General features: G+C 33.6%; 1 protein-coding gene across 2 annotated transcripts in view; it reads right to left on the minus strand.

The window, feature by feature from the left end:
- Nucleotides 1–24923, minus strand: part of LOC149065668 (tetratricopeptide repeat protein 38-like) — a 76789-nt gene that overhangs the window by 18425 nt on the left and 33441 nt on the right. For both annotated transcript variants that reach the window (XR_016195594.1, XM_089253414.1), the window contains exons 7-11: nucleotides 23768–23887; nucleotides 11318–11377; nucleotides 6629–6746; nucleotides 2072–2237; nucleotides 1806–1962 (exon numbers count right to left, since the gene is read on the minus strand). Coding sequence is in view for 1 of the 2 variants with exons in the window: in XM_089253414.1 (XP_089109540.1) it covers nucleotides 1806–1962; nucleotides 2072–2237; nucleotides 6629–6746; nucleotides 11318–11377; nucleotides 23768–23887 (621 nt within the window). In the remaining variant the exon portion in view is untranslated. The remainder of the gene's footprint in view (nucleotides 1–1805; nucleotides 1963–2071; nucleotides 2238–6628; nucleotides 6747–11317; nucleotides 11378–23767; nucleotides 23888–24923) is intronic.

The following is a 24923-nucleotide window of genomic DNA, read 5'->3' on the forward strand; positions in this document are numbered from 1 at the left end:
TTAGGGAATTAGTTAACAACAATGTGAAATGTTGAATATAATTTTTTGAAAAATTTTGAAGATGCGCTTTTTGATAAATTCAAAATTTAAATTTTAATTTAAATTTAAAAAAACATTTCATCTCAAACCCATATTGTGTTGCATATCATAGGAAAGCCCATAAAAAATGCTGCAAAATGACACCTGTCCCATCATTTTAGCTTAATTAGGAGAGTTGCTACAGCAATTTGAAATTATGGCCGTGGGGTGTTTTTTAGTGAATTTTGACAACTTCACATCGCCATATTTTGAAAATGGGTTGACATATTTTAATGAAATTGGGTAGTTTTCTTTATCTATATGTAGGCTACCTCTGTGCCAAGTTTCATCAAAATCTGAGATGGTGAGTTAAAATTTTTATAAAAATTGTGTTGATTTCACATGGAATGACCCCTGACAGGGCTCCAGCTTTTGGGCCCGAGAAAATTCTTAATTTTTTTTTCACACTATAAATTTACTATACAGAGTCCCATGAAAAAACTGGTCTGTGCTTGCTGAGAATCTAGACTTAGGGGCCCTGCTGCAGGATATGGGGTCATTAGACCAACCAAGTACCCTTCCAAAGGACAGATTTCACGTATTTGAAAGTCCGATATTGGATGCTAGTTATTTGCTCTATCATCATGCTCTGGTGTCAAACTAGATCACACGCTTGTCACCGTATTCCAGTGGTTCTCAAACTTTTGTCAACTATAGTTCCTTTGCCTAATTCATGGTTCATTGGCATTTTCTAGGCAGGTTATTCCCGAACATACAAGAGGAAAACATGTCACTATGTCTGCGAGCAGAAGTTTATATTATTTAAATGGGCTTTTTCAATTGACTTCCAGTAATCCGGTGATTCTGATATTCCGGCACATTCTGGCCTGATATGTGCTGGATCAGTAAGAGTCTACTGTAGTTTATTACTGATTTCAGACAGACTTTCCTCCATGATAAAATGGTTGGAATTCTAACTGCTTGGTGTGGTAGCCATACGTTTGTACAGTATCATCTTGTTTTCACAAGCAGAAAAAGAACTTCCCATTAGAAATTCATCTGAAAAGGACTGGGTTAGTTTTGAACCCATAAGAGGCAAAACCATACACATGTCTCTAGATTCAAACACATTGCCTGAGTTTTTGGAAAATGGATTACTAATTTTTGTCCTATATGTGTGGACTTTTTGCCATACCAAAAATTAATTGTACAAATTTGACCCTTTCTCTTATTTTGTGACCTTTCCTTTATTTCTGCAACCTTACTGCGCACGCATGCACACACACAAGTAGTACATTCGCTTGTTGTGAGCGTGTACTAGGATTTCAAAGTGCTGCAAATCACCTGCTCTCTTATATCATTTCAAAAGCCTTGAGCCTTATAAAATATGAAGTTAGCATACAATACAATAATATAAAATAAATCAACCTCCACTTCATCTTTGAAAAGAATTGTTGCTGGTAGGAGGAATACTATTGTTAAATGAATGATTTGAGTTTATTTTACTTCTTATAGGGAAGTTAACTTTGATATATAAGTGCTTTAGATTATAGGTACGTTTACAGAATGAATTATGCTTGCAAACCAAGGTACCAATGTACTAAAAAAGCAATAGAAAAATTATACACACTCTCTGTCTCATGACTATGAACAACTACTACTGTAATTCATAGCAATTTCAAAGATAATTATCCTCAGCATTTGTTTTAATTAAATGAAGAAAAGTGAATTTTCAAGGGTTTTTTTTTTTGTAGTGATGCAGAAAATATTGTACAAGTCAGAATTACCTGTGCATTACTTCCCCCTATTTGGACGATATTGTACCGTAAAGGATATAAAATGTCGCAACAATCTTCAAAACGTCCATCATCATATGCAATAATAGCTTCACATATGGAATACCCAACATCTCTTGTTATGACCTGGTTATTACCTGAGCCATTGCTAAAAAAAATATTGTTCTATTACATTACACATGCAATTAATTTGAAATGTGCGTAAAATGTGAAAATAAAGAGAAAAACACAAAAGAAAATAACTGAATGATGATTACTTAATATAATCTTGAAGAGAGCTCATTAGATAGCTTGTTGCATCCTTATTTTTGCATCCAACACTTGATAACAAGAGATGAATGTCATTAAAAGCTAGGATATGGTCATCAAAATGTGGACGACAAAGCTCAAATACTTCATTCCATCTGTCTCCAACACCAACACCTGAAATTTAAAACCTCATAATTTAATACCTTACACACATAAAAAGACATTTTGATAGAATTTATAAATTATAATTTTTATGAAAAAGAAATTAAACTTTGTTATAATACTGTACATAATACAGTAAAATATTATCTCATTAATATACATAACATAGTACAGTGTAAGTCTCCATAATTCCCAGACACCTTTGCAGTAATTTTAGTTTTATGGCTAAATTAAATTCTTAGTAAAGCTATATAATAACTCCTTCAACCCAAAATAAGTTTCACTGGTACAAAAATTAGTGTTGAGACAAAAATAGCCCAGAAAATCATCTCAAGAAATCCCAGTCATGAAACCGATCAGTTGTAAATTCATTTTAACTATTTATTATTTGAAAAAATTTAAAATGTCTGACACTTGTGTCATTTGAAAGGCAAATAAGATACAAAAACAAAATTCATGGTCAAAGGGTTAAAGAAATTAAAAATTCATAAAAACTGAATGGGTGTATGTGGTATTTTCAACAATCTGTAGACATGTCTAAACATACATTGGACTGGCTGACAATAATATTAAAATATACGATTTTTTGTATCATGCTTTTATGAAAGCTCTGACTTTTCTAAGAGCTGTTTCTTCCTGCTTTGTGTCAATAGTCTCAGCTCTGTATAACAACTCAACCTCAGCCCTCAAAGCTATAGTACAACCATTATGATTTCATTATTTCTGGAAAAACAAACCTTTTTACTTACAGTGAAACCTTGCTACAATGATACGTGATATAACAATAAATTCCTCTACAACAGCGGTTTTCAGCCAAAGCTCAGCGGAGCTTTGTGTGCACTTCGCTGGGGCTTCGCGGCTACTCGAGGAAAATAAAATAAATCAGCAAATTTTATTTAAAAAAAATATTTTACAAAAGAGGCCTACGGTTCCACCATAGAAATCCCAATATTGTAAAAAGGGCTCCACAAGTCATCAAAGGTTGAGAACTGCTGCTCTACAACAATATTTTTTCAAGTCTTGTTTGGAAGTGTCTGCACTCTTATGTTCATCTGCTGCCTCTCAATATACAACAATAATCTCTCTACCATGATATTTTTTCTTGGTCCGCAGCGTATCATTGTATCGAGGTTTCCTGTATTTTATAATTTTTGATTATTACAATGTTTTGCCATTTTCAGTTTAAAAAAATTAACAACACACTTACACTTTGAATATTTTCTCATACTTGATTCAAGAAACAAAAACTACAAGGAAGATTAGACTGTCAAAGACTCTTTATGGCATAGTACACTGAAAATATTGGTGAGGTTCTTACTTCACACACAATAGCGTACTCTATCAATAACACCCATTTGAGCAAATTTTGCTGAGTTGCTTATGGTAAAGCAACTAAGAAATATTTTGGAAAATCCGAACACAGATTTGATTAATAGAGGAATGAAAAAAAAGGAAAATAATATTTTTAGAAAAAATGGAAATAGTGCCGCTCAAGCTTCATATCAGATGAACCAACGTTAGGTTGGGATTACACTATAAAAGTGTTTTTATAATACTTTTATAGTATAATCCCAGCCAAAGTAAAAAATTCTGACCGAGGTGTGAAATAGATTCTTGCAACTGTGCCAGAACAGTCAATGGGTCCAATATCATACAGAGAAGTTAGTGAAGATGACATGGTGAAGCAATAAGTTGACCCAATGCTGCAACACACATTTGATATATCTGCAACAGATGATTCATGAGGTACATCATTAGTACCAGTGGATGAGTTCATCTCTTATAGGTGGTTTTATATACAATTTTACATTGGGAAAGTGAGAATTAAATTAAAAGACAGCTGCAATCAAATTTTTCCAGAAGTGATTCAACTGCTCTGGATTCTCTAAAAATAACTGACAAGTGAACTATAAAAAAATGACAACGGTCTGTTGGAAGTGGTTGAACAACATTGTAAAATAGGGAAAAGGATGTTGCTGATAACATAGCTGCCAACTTTTGAAAATGAAAATTAGGGAGATTTTCAAGCGGACCTGTATTTTTTATACTAAAACCACTCTCTCCCTAATAAATATAAAAGGGATTTTTCCAAATAAAATAGGATTTTTCCAAATAAAATAGGAATTTTCCAAATAAAATAGGAATTTTTCACACATAAAAGTTAAAGCATAGAGAATAAAATTCCTACTCAAAAGTTGAAGTTAAATGAAATAGGAATTTTACACATATGGAAGTTAAACCCTTGGGAATAAAATCCCTATGCAAAAAACAAGTGAAATTGGAGGCCAAAACTTCAATGGTGATCTTGAAAAAATTGTGTATTGTGTTCAATCAGAAATGATGTGAACAAACATTCTGCGAGAATGACTCCAAAATCATTGGAAGATGAAGGGAAAAAACATCAATTTTGGAAGAACACTGACTTTTTGTGACACTTGCTTGATGTTTTTTGATTTCACATGGGTAATGATGTCAGTCTTTCCACCGTGACTGATGTTTATGTCCTTAACATAACTTGTACAAAAGAAAAAGTCTGCCTTTTTCTGGAACATTTGATGAAAGGAAATTCATTGGGGAATAAGTATCTTTAAAATTAATTAAATATTTTTTTGCTTATCAGTATTCATGTTTTGTTATCACACGTACATAACTTCAACAAAAGAGGAAGTTTTGACCACATGCGCATCACTACAATCTTCAATAATTATCCACGACTATTGGCTGCTAAACTATTCCCCTGCACGATAAGACAAACAACTTTTGTTGTTACCATCAGGGGGTTCATCATTGATCATTTTTGTCACACCACGGTCATTTTCAGCACACAAGGGATAATTAGACATGGGACCTACAATTTATTGCCGATTCCGAATGGCGGGCTTGTTTTTTATATTCATCGAGAGGTTGGTGCGCTAACCCCTCGATGGGGGACTCCCTGCGGTAGCATTTTTCTCTGCAGTCATATCACCATTTTTGTTGTACCCGTGTCAGGAAAGTTTACCATCAGAGGGTTTGTAAAACTTCTTAAAAAAGGAATTTCCCAACTATTCTCCCATTTACAACGTGTTGATGTAATTTCGAAAGAGGGGAAAAACAGAGGCAAAAGACTTTTTGCCCCACAAGAAATTCCTTAGGGATTGTTTTCAGAAGTGGGGATTTTTTTTAAATGAAGTAGGGAATTTTTAGGGACAATTAGGGATTTTTGTGATTTTCATAAAAATTCGGGCGATTTAAAAACTTTTTGGGAGGTCGAGAGATGAAGCTAAAATTCGGGAGACTTGGCAGCTATGGTATAATATGAATGTGATGATGTGCAAGATGCAAAAATCATGCCCAATCAAAGATTGATATAATTGAGTATGAATGTGATTGCTGCTGTAATGTTAACCTTGATAGTTACTATTTAATTTATTATAAGAATATTAATCACACAAATTTCAAGACTGTGGTCTTGATACATTTTCAGTTATCAATTATAACACATGCAACAATAGCAAAGGGTGATGTGTATGGTGGTACTTCATAGTACAAGTCTAATTTGTTTCTCATTTCATGAAAAAACTCATATAGAGATACTCTTACATTAACCACTACTTTAAACTATTTGAAGTTAGTTTTAAGATAGCTGACTTTGTGCTGAACTGATAATATTGCCACCAGCCAAACAGAAACTCTGATGGTAAAAGCTATAAACTTGGATTATTCAGAAACAATTTCAGTTTTATACTATAATGTATATATTTTTCCTTTTCAGACTTGAGCTCCTAAAAAAAGACATCTTCAATCACTGTATATAAGTGGGGGGAGGGGGAATATGAAAAAAAAAAGAAGAAAAAGATGCAGAGGAAGATTGGTTTCAATTTAAATCATGTGTGATTACAATTATTATTATTAAAACAGCCCTCCTTCCTAGAAAAAAGCCTCATTCCTTATCTTGAGAAAGTGTGGATATGGACATCAGTTGATTTGCAAAATTTTATAATTCTGATGAACATGTCAAACTTCAAAAAGGAAAAAATGGGAAAGCAATTTTTGATTAAAAATAGTATAAATTTTTCTAAAAAAATTGGAAATAAGGTAACTAAGAAATTTTCTTTAAACTTTATTTTAGTGTCCTTGATATGACAATAATTTCAACCGATGTGTGTCAATATTTAAATTGCAAATTAACTGTATATTATTGGTGCAAGTACCTAAAAAAAACCTATATACAGTTGATCCTGATTATAACGTTTTTTAGAAAACTATGAGGTTTTTTCCACTTTAGGTGGAAAATTTTAATGAGAATTAGTTAGAGATGAGAAAAAAAATAAAATAAAACACACTAAGCAGGAAATTGTTCTAAGTGGGAATACTGTACACAGGATTGACTGTACAAAGAACATATGTATAAAATAACATACCTGATAACTCAAGTCGATACAGCAAAGATGATGAATCTATTATGTCCAGCATTGCACCAGATTTCATCCTTTTTTTAACTTGAGTATCAAATATATCTAGTGCCGCATCACTCTCACCCTGAAAAGAAATTGATTATTTCATTGGGTAATATCATTAAAAAAGACATTATTCTCCACTGTTCAGGACTCAGGTCCCACACTGGTTGTTACAATAAAATATTTGGTATATGTTAATATTGTTATACAAAATAAAATAAAAATAATTATTAATCTAAAAAAAAAATGACAATAATATATTGAACATATATGGTCTCCAAAACTGTGTGGCGTATTCTAGTCTGAGATGAAAACAAATGCAGAAAAGAAGGATGAGACCTTTTAAGAATGAAACTCAGTATTTTATCCAATTTTTTGACCACTGTAGAACTGTTTTAAAAATCAAAGAAATCAATAAGAATGTCTAAATCTTTAAGCCTGGTCACAACTGGAATAATTTTATTATTCACCAGACAAATGACAAGTTCAAAAGAAAGTGATCAACAAATGCTAAATTTATCAGCCACCTCGTTGGGCATTTTGCCTGTTGTGGCATTGTATTTGTATAAAAGTTGCACTTATTAATGCTAAATTGTTCTATAATCCTGTTCATGCTGCGTTAATACGTATACAGTAGCAGTAACCTACACATAAGATTTTCTCAAGTGGGGGGAGAGGTCCACCTTTTTCTCTTCCCAACGCAAAGAGGGGGCTCTATTTATAACTGCAAAAATACACCAGAATTCCCCCCCCCCAACATATGCCTATGTACAGTGGTACCAGGACTTAGAAATTTGTTCCTTGACCCTTTAATGGGCCATTTTTTTCCCTTTCCAATTTCTCAATTTTCTTGTGATTTATTATTGTTTTGAAAATACCCTTTTAAAGAAAATAAGTTTTATTTTATTGAATATATTGGACTTCAGTAAATTTTTAGAGAGGGTGTGGATGTCTTACTCCCTGAAAATTCCCAATCTTTAGGTGGCAACTAGTGATCCCAGTCAATAACATTAATTGCAACCAAAAACTATTATAATGAGATTATTGCCTATATAGTGTTACACTTCCCCAAAAGATTTTTAACCCCTAGACTGCAGGAACAGTGGGATAAAAGCTGTTCTCAAAACTGCTACATAAAAATTTTTTACTTTTTTTCAGTTGTCTCTTTTGTGAAAGATAGATGGCACTTAAACTCATGTTACAAATACAGTGATACCTCAGTGACCCTTGTTAGCCAAGGTAGCACTTATCTAAGTAGTCTTTATAAGACAGGAACCTGTCTTTGGTGGAATCAAAAAAAATTAGTTCCTTCATTGATTAATGCTTTTATGTGTGTACTTTTATAAAGGGAAAAACCTGTCTAAAATGGAATATCATTTCATTCTTTTGACATTCCAATTAACATGGTTTGATTGAGTAATATAATCGAAAAAAAGTGTGATACAAAGAATCTGTATTCAAAATCACAATCACCAACAAAATAGTGATTGGGGGCAGGCAGGCACTCTACCACTAGTCATTTTCTGCACACGAGGGCTAATTAGACCGGGACCTACAATTTATTGCCGATTCCGAATGGCAGGCTTGTTTTTTTTTATACTCATCGAGAGGTTGGCGCGCTAACCCCTCGATGGGAGACTCCCTGCGGTACCAATTTTTTGTGCGGCCATGTCGCCATTTCTGTTGTACCCCTGTGTCAGGAAAGTTTTCTGGCAAGGAGGAACCGGGTATTAAACTCGCAACACCTCTAAACATCCTTTGGTACTTTAGGAGAGTATCTTATCGACCTGGGCTACCGCGCCCCTACCACTAGTCACAATGTACAATCATCCCACATAGTACAAGAAAATCTCTTAGAGAATAGAGAAATAATTAAAAAAAAAAAAACACAGAATATATATGTGTATGCCATCTATATGTCATTTTAAAAACTTCATGCTAAAAAATTTCTTTGAAAAAAAATGCAGATCATCTCAAGGTGATGAAGCACGCTGCTATGCTCATCATACTTGGATGATGGAGGCACACTGAGGGTTAAGAAGTAGGTGGGAAGCATAGATCACACAGCCCACAAAATGGTTAAAGTTACTTGTATCATGGAAAAAAAGATTTTCCTTTTTAAAATTATACAGAATTATTTACTTTGTTCCACATTCTAACGATGTTAATAATCATGTGCAGTAGAGTCTCGAAAGTTTGAGGTTCTGGAAAATCCAAAGTGCTGGAATTTTTTGAAATTCCTTTTCAAAGTGCTTTATGTATTTCATATGTTAAATTCCTGATTTTCGAGGTAAAAATTTTCAACAAATGCGAGTAATTTCAGTATTAAGAATTTCCTACAGTCCCTTCTATAGTGAATTTATAGTGTAAAAAAAATATAACATTCATATCGGGATCCTTATAAACAGACCATCGGTCCTGACAGATCTAATATTAATGAACTAAGCCAGTGGTTATCAAAGTGTGTGGTGTTAACCTCTGTCAGGTGTGTCGCAAGGAGTTGATGTTTTGCAAGGGTCGCTGATACACAGTGGGTTGCATTCAATGTTTTAGCCAGGTCTGCGGGTCATGAAGCTATACTGCACGTGCTATCAAAGAGCTCTGCAGGCCATGCATTATAGATCTCTGGTATAATCATTTGTGACCGCTTTGTGCTTTGAAGTGATTCTTTTCTAGACTTTGGGAGCTGCAATGAAAAAAAAATTGAGAACCACAGAACTAAGCCATTAAATTAAGAACAAAATAGGTGAGAGAAAATAATATAAATATGAATACATAAGTCAAAGGCCTCCCACTACCGAATGAAAAGCTACTACTACTAAACCACACATGCACCTTGTCCACATTCCTCTGAGGAACCTCTAACGAATTGGTATATGTTGAAATGCGTGTGTCTATGTTGTGAACCTAAACATACACTTTGTTTCCGTGTAATGCTTGTGATGTGTGGTGCTGCCACCTGCCATTAATTTTTCTAACCATGAGTGAAGTGTAAGTATTGAAGATTTTGTAGGCCTGTTGCTTTGAAAAGCTAATTTCTATTGTTTTTTGGATAATCCAAGTTTTCAGTAATCTGAGGACGCCTTAGTCCCATTCACCTCAGATTATCAAGACTCTACTGTACACTATATAATCATGAGTCAGATGTTTATCAAATTCCTAGAAAATACTTGATGATTCTTTTTCTGAAATTTATGTCATGTAAACCTAATGCTTACAATCACACTTTCCAGACAAGATTTGGTCATGAGTGCATTAAGGAGACCAACAAGAAATTAAATGTTTTCCAATCACCTTTGTATCATAAAAAGCTGAGAACAACTTCTAACTTTAACAAAATATTTTACTTGCTCTTCCCAATATTTGTATGAATCTTTATGAAAATAGCATGTGTATTCACAGATATATTCTTAAAAAAATCCCAATTTCCATCACAAGAATTTTGCTCATAAATATAATAAAAGCAACTAAAAAAGACTATTTGCAGAAAATCCCTTAACATACAGCTACTTCCAGCAAGTAACTTGAGTTGCTATTGACTGTATCGTCAACATCTTTCTGAATTTTCACGACATTGAACTAGAATTTTCATACAAATTGCCCAATATATATTTGGCAACCAAATTTTGAAAAAAATAAAATAGGTATCTCCTGTGAATGCATATTTGAAAATCATTTTCTTAAAATGCTCATATCTCATTGAATACAGTGCTCATAACGTTCTTCAAAAAACTGCTATGAATAAAATTTGGTAAGCAGAAAAATATATTTTTCACAAGAAATCTTGATAAGTATTAATAAAAGAATGGGCACATGAAAGTGAGGGATACAAAGTGAAAAACACTCTAAAGGGGAATGTTATATGCGAAATCCACTGTATTGAAAATTTCGTCACTTTAAATTTCAAGATAGTGTGTCTCATGTATTTAGTCAAATTTTCAGTAAGTATTGTACAATTTGTTTAAAAACTCTCATATTATGAGAAAAAAAAGGGAAGGAAATTGGAATTGTTAGAAGAAATTCATATCTTTGTCAATATACATGCTACTTTCATGAAAATGCATACAAATATTGCAAAAAGCAAGTAAACAATTTTGCAATAGTTACAAATTATTTGCAATTTTTATGATATAGTCAATCTAAAAACCTTTTTTTCTTATTTAATTTTTTTTGTTTGTCCCCTAAATGCACTTGTGACCTTTTTGCCTTGTGACCAGGCATTTGTATCTTCACTGGAAAGAATGAATACACGCATTAGATTTACATGTCCAAAATTTCATAACAATTCAGGCAGTATTTATGTAGAGAAATTTAAAAAAAGTCTAAACTCTAAAGTAAACACTGATTTATGGCTATATAGCAGTGGTCCTCAACCTTTGGAAGCCTGCGGCTGCTTGATTTCTTTTTGTGAGTGGAAGGCCTGGTCATACACGAGACTAATGGGAAATAAATGGGTAAAAATGAAATGGTGAACTACTCACGGTCCGGTTTGACTGATGTCAGAGACCGGTGGTTGAGAAACACTGATATATAGTGCATATGTTACCATAATTGTGATAAATCTGGTTAGTATACATAACTGATTTATCACATTTACCATATTATATATATATCTTAACAAAATAGTGACAAGAGATATTAAGGAAAGTGTACCTTTTCTATGTGATAAAGAGCCCAGTGCCAATAATTATGACAAGCAAGCATGCCACAGGTCTACAAAAAAAACCATTATTTTAAATACAATTTTACAGAGTCATCTTTCAACAATGCTCCCCACACAGCACACATTATTAATTACTTATATGTGTGAGAAAATAAAGAAAAAAAATTGAAAGGTAGTAATAAAATTGATAAATACAGTCAAGCTTTATTGACCTGAAGTTCAAGGGGACTGCGAAAAAAGTACGAATAAGCCAATTCATCCACACAGCGACTGCGAATCATAACTTAATTACCATCAACATTCTAACAGTTATAAGTGATTTTAGCTGCTGCATTATTCAACTGTTTTGCAATTAGTATGCATTATTTCTTAACCATGTTTAAGGCCTGCTTAACAGATCATGATTTTGTATAACAAAACTTTTTTTCAATCTTTGCTAATCATTGAAGAGGAATCATACACATACACAAGATCTATTATAATTTGTACATTGTAATTTATGTTTTTCTGATATTTTACATACACTTAACAGCATTAATATATACAAAATTTTGAATAACAACTTAGTTATTGGGTTGAGCAATGGAAGTAATATTGGGTGCAATACAATCTCAATATGAGCCTTCAATTATTGATAAATATTAAAACTTTCCTAATTAGCATTATGCAGTTTTTTTATACAGACAAATCATTTCTTAAATAGCTTACCAGGCATTATCAAATAAGCCTATTGCTGGATTCATACAGCACACAGTGATCTTTTAAAAGATTTAGATCTCTTTTATGATCTCATTAACATCTATATTTTTTCAAACTGAGTGAAATAATAAAACGAACAAAAAAAAAAATAAATAAATAAATAAAACAAATGTTTTGGTAAACAATGTAGGTACCATTTTTAAAGAATAGTACCTGCACTTTATTGAAAACCGACCATATGATCTGGGATTCTCATTGGGACCAGCCTGGCATTCCTCAAAACTTGATCAAAAGACAGATTGATAGCAGGCCTGTTCAAGTTAGATGCTAATGTTGGAAAAAAAAAATTGCACCCATTGTGTGTGCCAAAATATACATCAGGATTTCAAAACCTTTGTCTTAAGATATTTATCAATTGACTGCTTAGTCGAAGTGAAGTCTGGCGTAAAAATGTCTATGTTTGTATACACACAGTCTATGTTTGCTTGCAATAAAATTGATTCTTTTATTTTTTACCACTTTGAATTATCCGATATGTTAAAAAAATCAAACAAAGATAATTAGAACAATAAATCACTAAATTCCTGAGCATAATCTGTGGGTTTTTGCAATAAAAAAGTTTGAATTTCTCAATGCAGGACCACTGCATATTATCTGTGTCTTTTTTCCGAGAGAAGTTGGAATAAAAATGAATATTTATAAAAACAAATCACAAAAATTAACTTTTTTTTCTGAAAAAAACCCTGACTAACAACCCCTTAAATTTTTTAACACATTGTGAGCAGGAAACAAAGATCTCAGTCTAATCTCATATGACAGGAATATTAACTCATTCTTAAGCTGCACAAAGTTGCAGTGTGTGTGAGGATAAATCCTAGATAACTAAACATTCATCTAACAGACTACTAGTCTCATAGACTACTGAGTAACACTGATTTAAATTCAGTTATCTAAAGTTAACAACAGAGTAGCAATATAGTATTGTAAGTGATATTATAGTGGTAGTAGAATTTACGGGAAAAGCTACATTTTGGAATGCAGTTGTATGTAGTTGGGTGATAATGTAATAAAACGGGACCCTAGTTGAGAACAATGGGTGGGTAAAATATTATTCGTGTCAAGCTGAAGACCGCAGAACTGGAAATCTTATGTAAAATAAGATAAGGCTAATCTTTGTCGCTGATCAAATGCATTGATTTATTAAGGAATGTGCATCTAGACTATTTCTATGGACGTGAAACGGATCTGAATTAAATGGTTGAGTCAAAGGTTATGGGTGTGTGAGATTTTACCAGAGGAGAAGAGCCAATGAGATTATGTTTGATGCTAAAAAGTGGCTCAGACGGGAAAAGAAAATAACAAGATGAGCGAATGGAAAGTCTTGAAATAGCACAAAAAGGCGGAGTTGAAATTATGATTTAAAAATACAAACTGATTTTAGAGAAAAAGGAAGAAGAGAGAAAGGAGTTGTTGAGAGAGCTATTCAAGGGAGAGCTCCGAAAAGTTGTAGGGTCGGAGAAAAAGAGGGCTTGCAGCCTTATTGGGGTAAGTCATCCTCAATCTTTGTCATGTTTTTAGTAAATATTGTCCCTTACATTGTTGATTAAGTTAACACAAAATGCAGTACCAGAGTAAACTGTAATGAGTAAAGTTATTTTTCTATGAAATAAAGTATTTGTTAAAGTTAAGTCTTACTTACTATTTTCAAGCTTCTAAGTAAATTCTAATTAGTTTAGTAAATGTTTAATTGTCCAGGTAATATTACAGGATTTTGTGGGTTGCTCTTCAAAATCGAAGGAGACCCCAAGTCCTGAGGTCTTATACACAACGCAATGGTGATAAATTGGTGGTAACAGGGTTACAAGTGTCAAGGGTCTAAGTCCCACCACAAGGTGACACCATGTTACAATTATGCAGTGAATTATCACAATGGTGTCATGACCAGGATTCAAACCTGGGTTATTGCGACCACAACGCAATGTACTAACCACTATACGATCACGGCCGTGAATTATTACAGTTGGACAATTTTTTTTCGAATTTGTTACAAATGGCTGGACCTGGGTAATTTATACTTTTTTGGATAAGGTATTTATATTTTTGGTGTTGAATAAAAGGAACTACACCCATTTGAAGTTCTATTGTTGTTATTTAAAAGAAAAAAATTATGATTTTTTATCGTGAAAATTATCAATTTATACACAGACTTGCTTCAATTCAAGAGTTTAAACTTCTGATTTGAGTAGATTTAAATTATTAAATGTAAAAATTTTACATTTTATACAATTGTAAATTTTATTTAAATTTTTGATGTTATCGTGGTAAGCACCTCCCCTCACTGTTATTGCATAAGTTACTCTTGATTGGATACATGCATGGAAGACTGTCTTAAGGAGTTCCAGACTTATTTTCTCAATCTGTATAATATTGTTATTTTTTTACTACAAATTTTTTTTGTGTGACTATTCCATTTCAGATCGTTTTATATAATAACTCCTAAATATGTACATTCTCTTACTCTTTCTATATGATTGCAAGAACAGCTTTGAGAGGAATATTCACAAGTGTGTAATTTTATTGATATTGGGGTTTCAGGTTCTATATCTACAGTTTTTAGACACATGAATTTTGTTTCGTCAATATTTGGGAGCAATTTGTTTTTTGTTAGCCACATGTTAACATGTTTAAGGTCATCTTCTACTTTAGCAATCAAATGTGAAATATTTTTATCTTCAACATATAAAACAGTATTATCTGCAAAAGACACTATCTTACCATGCAATTTTATATGGCATAAATCATTAATGTAGATTAGAAAAAGAGCGGGCCCCCGTTTAATGAGGTGTTCCTTTTTATTTTAAGATAATTGCTATTTTCATTCATTATACTAACTGCCTGTGTTCGTCCATAGCAATACATATTTAACCATCGCAAAAGCTCACCACGGATTCCAATTTTCCGAAATTTATTTAAATAGTAGAGTTAAATTTACATTATAACAGGCTCTTTTCAAATCAATAAAAACTGATATAGAGTAACTATTGTTGTTGAAACTTTGATTTAGGTATTAATTTACTTTTGCGATTGCCATTTCAGAGCTTTTTCCTGTTTGAAATTAATACTGATTCTCACGAAGTAGTCTGTGTGTTTTAAATAATTAATCAATTTTATTTTCAGGGTTCATACAAAATTTTCAAAATGAAAAGTAAGGACTTTTTAAGGAGTTTCAGCAAAGTTTTACAGCAAAAAAAAGGGCGGGGCACATATGCAAATTTATTTTTAATTTTCAAACAAACTTTCCCTCTTCTCAAAAATATAGATGTAGAAGTGGTTCAAAAATTACAAGTTTTGATTTGTTACCCAGCATCATAACAATTCATAAAATAATCAATCCACATGAATGCTTTCTGTTGTCACCAAAGTGTTCTAAAACCTTCAAGTATTAGTCAAAAATATAACTCATAACAGCATCACATAAATTATAAAAATTCTAAAAGTGATATTCATTTCCCCTCCAATTATTCAAAATAAAAACCACAGCCGACAAAGATTTTTCTTACAAAATTATTTATATTTGCAGCAACCCTAGGCACACACACACACACTTCCAGCACAACTTCCTAGATAGTAAATTGCCCATAGATGGTAATAGACCTGAGTTGTGCTTGGTTTGAAAGAAAGAAAGCCCCTCCCCCCCGGAAATCACTCACTCAAACAATCTGGGAATGTGCCGCGGGCCGCTCAATTGAAGTAAGAATTTGCCAGGAGCCACTTGAGGCAGGCCACATTCAGGCCAGGTGTTGAGCACATGTATGCTTTAAAATAAGGGGCTGTTCAAGTATTAGGTCAGCAAATTTTCAGCAATTTTTGACTCGCCCCTCTTGTCAGAAAAAGTCAGCAAAACTCTCACCCTCATCCTGTCAGCGCTTTGTCCCCTTCCTCCTAACGCTTATTGGTGGAATCTGAATCTGAATTGGGGGCTCCCCCCCAAATGATCAAAAATTTATTTTTTTAATCCACAAAATATTTTTTAAAAGAATTGTAAAAATATTTTTTACAATTTCGAAACAAAATATCTTTATATGTTATTATAATCAATTTTTGTTAATTTCAATGCTATTTGAAGGCTAAGAACCCGAAATTGCTCAAGAAATTCATTGTGACCCTACCTCTCTAAGCCCTTGGTAACCCTTGACCAGCGGTAAACATTCGGCCTGTGCGAACCAAACGTGGCTCTGGCGTTATGATGTGGCCTGCCCCTAAATCTATTTTTGTAACAATGAACCAAGTGACACATTTACAGATCGCTTAAGTGACTCGTGGCACAATTCCAGACCATTTAAGCAATCTGTGGCACATTAAGCGATCCCTTGAGTGACATGCGACAAAGTTTTAGAGCATTGGTCCTGCCACCAGGGCGGTTCTACATCACTCAAGTTATCCGCGGCACATTCCCAGATTACTTAAGTGATCTGCAGCATAATCACGGATCACTTATATGATGCGCGGCACAGCTCCAGAGCATTTGGATCCGCTAAGTATTTGAAGATCACTAGAGTGGCTATGTAGGGGACTCAATAGGGAGAATGTAAGTTCAGGTGAAAAGTTTTACTCGTTTTTTGCGCACCGAGTAAGACGCCATTAAGAATATTTCATATTTTTTATAAAGGGTGGTTGATGACGTAAGAGTCTTCCCCCCCCCCCTCACGTCATCAAGTCAGCAAATCGAAAATCCCCCATACATGCTGACGTAATACTTGAATGACCCCTAACATAAAGATACCCTAAAGTTATTTTCTGAAGGTTAAAAAAAGTGGGTTCAGCTATAGCGGCTGATTGGCTCGTCCTCCCCCCCCTCCTAAAAAACCAGACGTGGCTCGGGCTGTCACTTTTAAAAGCCAGGTTTTCTATGCCCCGCGCAACGTGAATCACCCAGCTTGACATGCCGTCTATTCATCAATATGAAAAGCAGTACGACTGTTTTCCTACAGAGCGCAATATGGCTCACGACAGCGCTTTACGTCGGGCGTGATTGGCAGACTGCTTCTGGAGGAGTTAAGCATCGTGTGCCGCGCGTTTCAGCGATCTTCCCTTCATTTTCGTGTTGTGTCTCTTCCCTTTAAACCGGAGCATGCAGCTGATAGAGTATATGACGCCAGGGTCATATACTATATAGCCGTCCTGAGCCGATGCGCCACGCTTGGAAAACGCAAATGCATAACATCATTATGTAACTCATTTCTGCCGACACGAAATGATCCAGATAGGTTCACGCGGTGCAAAAAGCCTACTCCTAGGAAAACCTGGCTTCAGGGATGAACGCTCGTTATGGGATCCCAGGAGAGAGAAACCCATTGTCTCTCATAGAATCTCTTTTGTGTGGATAGAGCCTGTTCCTCTTTTTTTTGCCTTTTTATTTTACGGCAACCAATCTGTGAAAAAGATTCGCTTTCCCCACTGGACTTCAGTTTTTAGCACTTTAAGGCGCGGCGGCGAAAAGATACGCTTGTCGTCGTCCCTTACTCCAGTGGAACTGAAATTTTTTTTTCTTTCTTCCTTTTCAGTATGGGGGTTGTAATGTGAATAAAACACGTCAAAAAAACTGCGGAAAGCAGTGACATTTTGCGGTTTCTCTGAATTTTCGTAGTGAGATATTGGCTGTAAGCAAATGGGAAGGAGGGATAAAATAGGAATAGTAGGAGAGAATTGCAGTAAAAAAAAAGACGATTGCGACGAAAGTAGGAAAATAGTAGGAAAAATAGGAAGGCTGCGAGGTCTGCACTCAGTATACTGCGTAATATAGGAGGTTTGAGACATTGTTTCGCCGCAGAAGTAAAAACTTAAAAAAACTTTCTCACCCCTGGGCATGGGGGAATTTTCGGCTACTGGTTCAGTGGAGTGATGTCATTCTACAGACCATCAATTTCCAACGCTGACCAGTTTGCGACATAGGCAGGAAAACACGTCAAAACTAGCGATTCGGTAAAAAAACGCATTTTTAGAAGCAAAAACGTATAATCGTATTAATTTACTAAATACAACAAAATCGTAACGGTTGGCAGGTATGCACAACCATTGGATGTTCCAATCCCATCCCCTGCTTTCACATTTCTTATTACAAAGGTAGAGAGCGTTTTTTTTTCTCTTTTCTCCCTCTTTATATTCGGGGAAGCTTCCTCTTATTTTTATAGGCAATGCTATTCATCACCATGGGGAATGCCTATTCTAAGAAAGATCATCCATCCCTTCAAAGAAAAAAAAAGGACTTTTTCAGGTGTGGCTGCAAAAAGTAAGGAGTTATAAGGGCCCTTCCAGAGGGAAATGTAAAGTTAGGAGTTTTTAAGGAGTTTGTAAGGATGTGCAAACCCTGATTTTCATACTTTTTTCAACTAGTTTTGAAAAAATAGGGAGTACTGGCATTGGTCTATAGCAGCGGTTCCCAACCCGTTTGACTCGCAGAGCCCTTTTCAGTATATAATTTCAATGGCGGAGCCCTTTTTAGTAAATAATTTCTATGGCGGAGCCCTGTTTTACTCGAGGAACCCTTTTTTGTACATAAATTTTTATGGCAGAACCTTGTAAGCCTCTCTTAATTACTTATCTGTCAAATTTACTGATTCATTTTATTTTCCTCGAGTCGCCGCGGAGCCCCTGGGAGGTGTACACTGAGCCTCGGTTGAGAACCGCTGGTCTATAGTTTGATAGAAGGTTTTGTCTTCTTTTTTAAAAATTGGGTAAACAATAGATAGTTTAAGTTCTGGATAAAAAAATTCCTTCAAATAACAATGTATTAATGATGCAATAACAGGTTATTATGATATTTGGCTACAATTTTTATCATTTTTAGTGTTATGCCATCATATCCTGTTGCTTTATGTTAATTCAGTTTGGAGATTATTTTGTGTAGATCATTATTTCAAATGCTAGTGATCATCATTGAAGATATCGATGCATTACCTTCAAAACAGTTAAAAGTTTGCAACTGCTGATTATGTATGGTCATAGAAATTAACCAAGTTTCACTGTATTAATAATTTTTATTTAAATTTTTAAATATTCAAAGACTTGGGTACATGAGTATAACCAAAGTATAAATGTATGTGTGACTAAAATATTGATATTTTCAAAAATAACACTTATTGATGCAGAAATGATTCAAATTAGGGTGGCAGCATAATTCCTCTTTCTAGTCCTTTTGAGAAGAGATTCCCCCCCCCCCCCTGTTATTTGGCCATCTTTCCATTCTAGTGAAAATTCTTGTTGTGTTCTGGGATTTTCAACTAATTTCAATATTTTTAAATCGTGATTCATTATTTCAATTTTTTATTTTTGTTGATTTTAAAAATTTAAAGGTCAAATGAAACTTAAAATAAAAAAATATATAAAAAACCCTCTTTTAGGCACTCTCGGGACAAAAAAAAATTTCCGCAAAATAGGGGCGACTGCATCAGGGGGGTTTCCTGCATTAATTATATTGTATAATATCAACAGTAAGTGAAACGGTTATTTATTTGAATATTAATGATCTGACAATATGAGATGCTTTTGAGGTCATGAATATTATGCAAAGTTTATATACTAAATTGACATCTTTTGGAGAAACGATTCTGAAATCGAAAAAAAATTTTATATATTTAGATGCAGCATGTAGAACTCTTTTTAAATTGCACTCCTCTGTTGCCATGAATTTTTATTTTAATTTGAATAATTTTGATTTTTTTAGTTGATTTAGTTCAGGTTTCCGGAATTGTTTCCCTTTTCTTTCATCATTTTGAAACATATTTCTCCATTGATATGAGTGTTTTTGTGGGTTTTTTCCCACACTCATTCACCACTAGTTGCCGAAATTGCTAGAATTTTTCCTGATTCTGCTTGTTTTAGCAATTCTTTTTTTAAAGTGTGGAAAAATTATCATTGTGGTCAGTTTATTGATTGAAATAGTGGCACCGTCTATTGGGGAGATTGGGATAAGTAACGTCACTAAGGGTGCATGCGCAGACATCCTTTTTTCTCAGTTTTCAGATCTGGTAACCCTATCTTAGTGATAGAGAGTGATGCTTTTATACAAGAGATGGCCATATTAAACAGCTGGGAATAATGTAAGGTATAGAAGCACAATCAGAGCAACACACGATTTCAGATTCTAAACGGATATCTGTTTTCTACACACACACACATTTACTTCTTAAAATTCCTCCAGATTGTTCTGCAATGTACGTCACAGATTTCAGTATATTCTGCTTTGGGGATCTCAGGTTATTGAAATATTTCATGACTTTTCTCATCTTTTCAGTTTTTAAATTCATGAAATATAAATGTTCTAGGTTTCTTAGTTTCATGATAAAATGAAGTTCTACCCAGAACAACGGTAGCCATCATTTTGACTGCTATATAGATATTGAACCAATATAATTGCAAAATATGTTGAAAAGAAGTCTTCCTATGCGAACGTTAATATTAAGAAGTAAAAACAGATAGTCTATCATGTTTGATTTTTTCCAGTACCCATTTTGAGCCATTCAAAGGTACACTTTCAAAGAGCTTGTTGTCATACATTATTTGATTCATTTAACATTTCTATGGATTTTGACCAGGGGCATATGCAGGATCGACCTTTGGAGAGGGCACAAAAGGCTTGGGTGGTAGGCCACCACAAAAATTTTCTTTCACAGAAATTTCAAGTTACCACCATTCACAAAGCATTTAAATTAACAGAAATTGGTTAAAATACTATAAAAGGTATTTTCTTTCGATACTTTAATTTTTTTTCACAGCAACAATAAAAACTTTTAATTTTAATCTTATATAAATATAATTATTGGTCCACATTGGAGGGCCCCATGCCCCTTCCCTCCACATAGGCCTCTAATCTTGGCACTTTTTACTGCATTGCATTCACTGGAACAATGTTACACATGATAAAAAGATAAAAAGAATATTCATTTTTCATGATTTCACCCATGGCCAGCTCTAGCTCAGGGGCCAAGACAATCAGTGTCATTTTTTGTTTCTTCTCATTACAAACTCAGCAGGGGGGGGGGGGGGGGAGGGCAGAGGCCCACCAAAGATCCCAGTCTAGAGGCCCGCCACTATGGTGGTCGAGTGGTCATAGTGATGGACTCGCATCGCGAGGACCCGGGTTCGAACCCCACCGTCGCCATAGTGGTTGTCTGCTGAAGTTGGTTTTCTGTGGTTCCCAATTTCAAGGTGCGAATGCGAGCCGATATCCCTGTTAAAAAGTCTCGCCACAGAGAGCAACAGACCTACAAACAGCACAAATGTAATTCAATTATAACACATCACTCACTTCACTTCTGAAATGTAGATGGCAGCACTGAAAAATCAAACACAACACTACATACGCATTCAGACTGTTAGGTACACACACAGTTACACCTCCGGCACAACTTGCTAGGTAGTAAATCACCCATAAATGCTGATAGACCTGAGTTGTGCTCGTTTTGAAAGAAAAAAGAAAAGTCTAGAGGCCCAGCAGGATGATACGGGAAACCATGATTTTATCACATATCATGCTTTTAATGGAGCAATACATTTCTTCACTCCTGAGCTACTACCTATTTTTCCCCTTTTTTTTCTTAAATAATCAGTTTATTCTGCAAGTTATTATTTCATTATATTTATCAGTTTATTCTGACGAGATCATAAAAAATTATTGACAATTGTTGTCATATTAAAAATCATGTTTCTCATTCATTCAATACATGGTGAAAAATGTAGGAAAAAAACATGCTGAAAATCCTTGTAAAATCTTAATTTTCAAATCATATCAGATCTGATATTTGAAGAAACCACGCAATTTAAACTATATTTGCAACGATACAGACTTCCTTATTAATAAATATTTATAGTTATTATCGAATCACTGAGAACCTCCATTGAATTACGACAATAAAGAGTTCATCTCATTGGTGGCAAATGACTGAATCACTATCAAAATCCATGGTTGGTAAGCAGAGAAAATTTAGGCCTTGTTTGTACCATGCAATAACAAGTTGAAATCAAAGAAAGACTTTTTTGGGCAGAAATTACGAAATTTTATTAGTCTACTTTTTTAACAAAATGAATTCATTCAGTGCATGATACGAGCAACCTGAACGATCTGTGAGACAGCTTTTGTTTTGAGCTTAATTTCATTGCCACTATTTATAATTTTCCATTCTGTGCATGCAATCTCCTTGTACATTTCTTAACGGCATTATACTTTAAACCTTGTCAATCAAGGGGAAAATAAGTAACAAATTACAAGAGCTTGTACCACTATGGATGTGGCCTCAAAAAATTATTGCTATACAGAACCGCATAGTGATAACAATTATTAATTTACTCATCTGACTCTATTAATTGCCACTAATCCAGATCTTGGTAAATTGAATGATTAATTTATTAAAAGCATAACTTCAGAACAAACTGGTTAACATGTTAAAAAATCATATAACTTAAAACGGGGATACATAATGTTAAAAGTAAAAAGTTGAGTGACAATGTGAAAAGTGAGTCGTCAACCACATTTTTATACAATACTAGTGATGTCACATAGACATAACATAAGGTGCGATGACATTACATCAACATAGAATTTTCACAGCTACACCTTACAAGCTGAAAGAATTACAATCAAAACTCCTACATGGTTCTACACTTTAAAAAAAACTAAATTACTATTCAAGCACTTTTCCAAGCAAAATTCAAAAATACAAGGTCTTTCATATCCTGGTTGATAAAAATTGTGATTTTTTTTTCAAAAAAAATCAAATTAAAACTTTTTAAATTTATATTCAACATTCACTCATTTGAAATCATAGCAAGTTTGAAAAGCTTATTTATCGCATTAACTTTTAAAACAGCTATAGTTCTCTATTCAACTTGTTAACAATATCAAGTTCTATTGGTCTTGCTTTAAAAAAAATAATTGTAGTTTAGCATACAGAAGATATTTAAGCAAAAATCATTTAATGTTTGAAACAGTATTGAAATTTATACATTAAAAAAGAATTGAAAAGCACATAGTCATATATACAACTGACATTCATTAATAGTTTATGGAGGGAAAATTATTATAGAAAAAATTATATGGAGTTATGGAGGAAATTTATGCAAAAGTTGTTTTTTTTTTTTCTCAAGCACTTGAAAATGATTATTTTTGTCAAAGAGTTGCAACAATTTTTCAAGGACTTTTAAAGACTTGAAAAAGAACTTTTTTTGAATGACTTTATGAGCCCTGTCCTATTCAGATATCAAAACACACAAGAATTTTTATCGTAGAATAAGCCATTTTGTCCCATATTGCAAGGGAAAAAAATTACGAATGAAAAAGGGGTTTAATCATAAAAATATAGCACTGAAACTGAATATATGCCGTTTAAAAAAAAAAAATTTATATTGAATTTTTCCCATTGAAATCAAAATTATGCTGTCCGTCATTTTAGGTAGCTCAAAATTTGTCGTTCTAGGGCTAATGGATGTGAGACACACAATTTTTACTAAGTTATTTTCTTTGCAAAAGTTAGTAAATTTCCTTCATGAAAAAATACCAATAGAAATATCAAAGTATTCTGAATCAAGATCAATCTTAATCCTGTTTTGATATTAGATAGTGATATTTCTTACTTAAAATTTGTGTTAAAATATGCAAAAAAATATTTATAAAAATGGAAATAAAAAAGTTAAACAGAAAAAGCTTGTACAATATAAATAAAATCTTGAGAATGAAAGTATCTTACTTCCCAATCTGATACAGTTTTACTTAAAAATGAAACACCTTCATCGATTCGTCCTTCCATTTCATAAACATGTGCTAAAGCATGAACAGACCAGGCATCTTTGACATTAATTTCTAAGCCCTATAAAAGTACAACAGTGCAATAAAAAAACCTAATAAAAATAATTTGGAACTCCTCAAAAAACCAATGCAAATAAAGGATAAGCGGATGAAAATTTTAAAGTTTTTGAATTGGCATAAAGTAATAGGAAAAAAAATAGTATCACGGTAACATTCACAAAAATTGTGCAACATGCATCAATTCAATCATGTCTGTGATTTAAAAAAATAATAATTAAGGCTTATTATAAAAAGAGATTTGATAAGATTTTTTTTAAATTACCGGTATGAAGAAAACAGGAGACACAAAAGAAATAAAAATGGTCTAACTAATATAACTATGCTATTAAAAATTAAAATGCATTCACATTTTTTTATAAATATTAAATTACAAGCCAGCATTGTTAAATGTTTAAACTGCTGGCATTGCTTAAAGATAAGCTCTTAAAGGTGGTTCTAATCACTTAATCATCCCCTATGCTGAAAAGGGAAAAGGAATTTTTTCTCTTGTTTGTTTAGAAAGGTATATCTCTATTTGCACAGTTTAATGGTTAAAAATATGGACATTAACAAATTCTCTTATTCAGCACTAGATCTTGACATTGTTTTTGGTAATGCTAATCATTGTGTGTATCCTTATCACAACAGCAGTATTGTCAATAAAACTGTGGCCTGGCTAAATTTGAGCTCAAGCCCTTATTAGCGGATCTTCCAGTTCTGCATGGTGAAACTTAAAATTATACTGTAGTGGTGCTGCCATCTAGCTTCTGAATTTGAAGTGTGCCATTGACAGTGAATATGAATGTGTAAGGAAATTTACTTTTTTTTTGTTGTGGGTCTGCAGATCGCTGCAGTGAGAATTTTTTTAGGGGCAAGCCAGCTCACATTTGCGCTTGAACTTGGAAGACCACAGTAAACCAACTTCAGCTGTACTCCAGAATGGTATGACATATTCTATAGCAGTTAAACTAAGCTGTGGCCAGGAGAAGGGAAGTATGATTTTGGGAGAATGGGTGCAGACACATTTTTAAATAGAAAACACAGTTTTATAGTTGCTT

This window comes from Pholcus phalangioides, unplaced genomic scaffold, assembly GCF_987345545.1.
Source record: "Pholcus phalangioides strain wild (caught in Gottingen) unplaced genomic scaffold, Ppha-v1.0 ptg000039l_1, whole genome shotgun sequence".
NCBI classification, from domain to species: Eukaryota; Metazoa; Arthropoda; class Arachnida; order Araneae; family Pholcidae; genus Pholcus; species Pholcus phalangioides.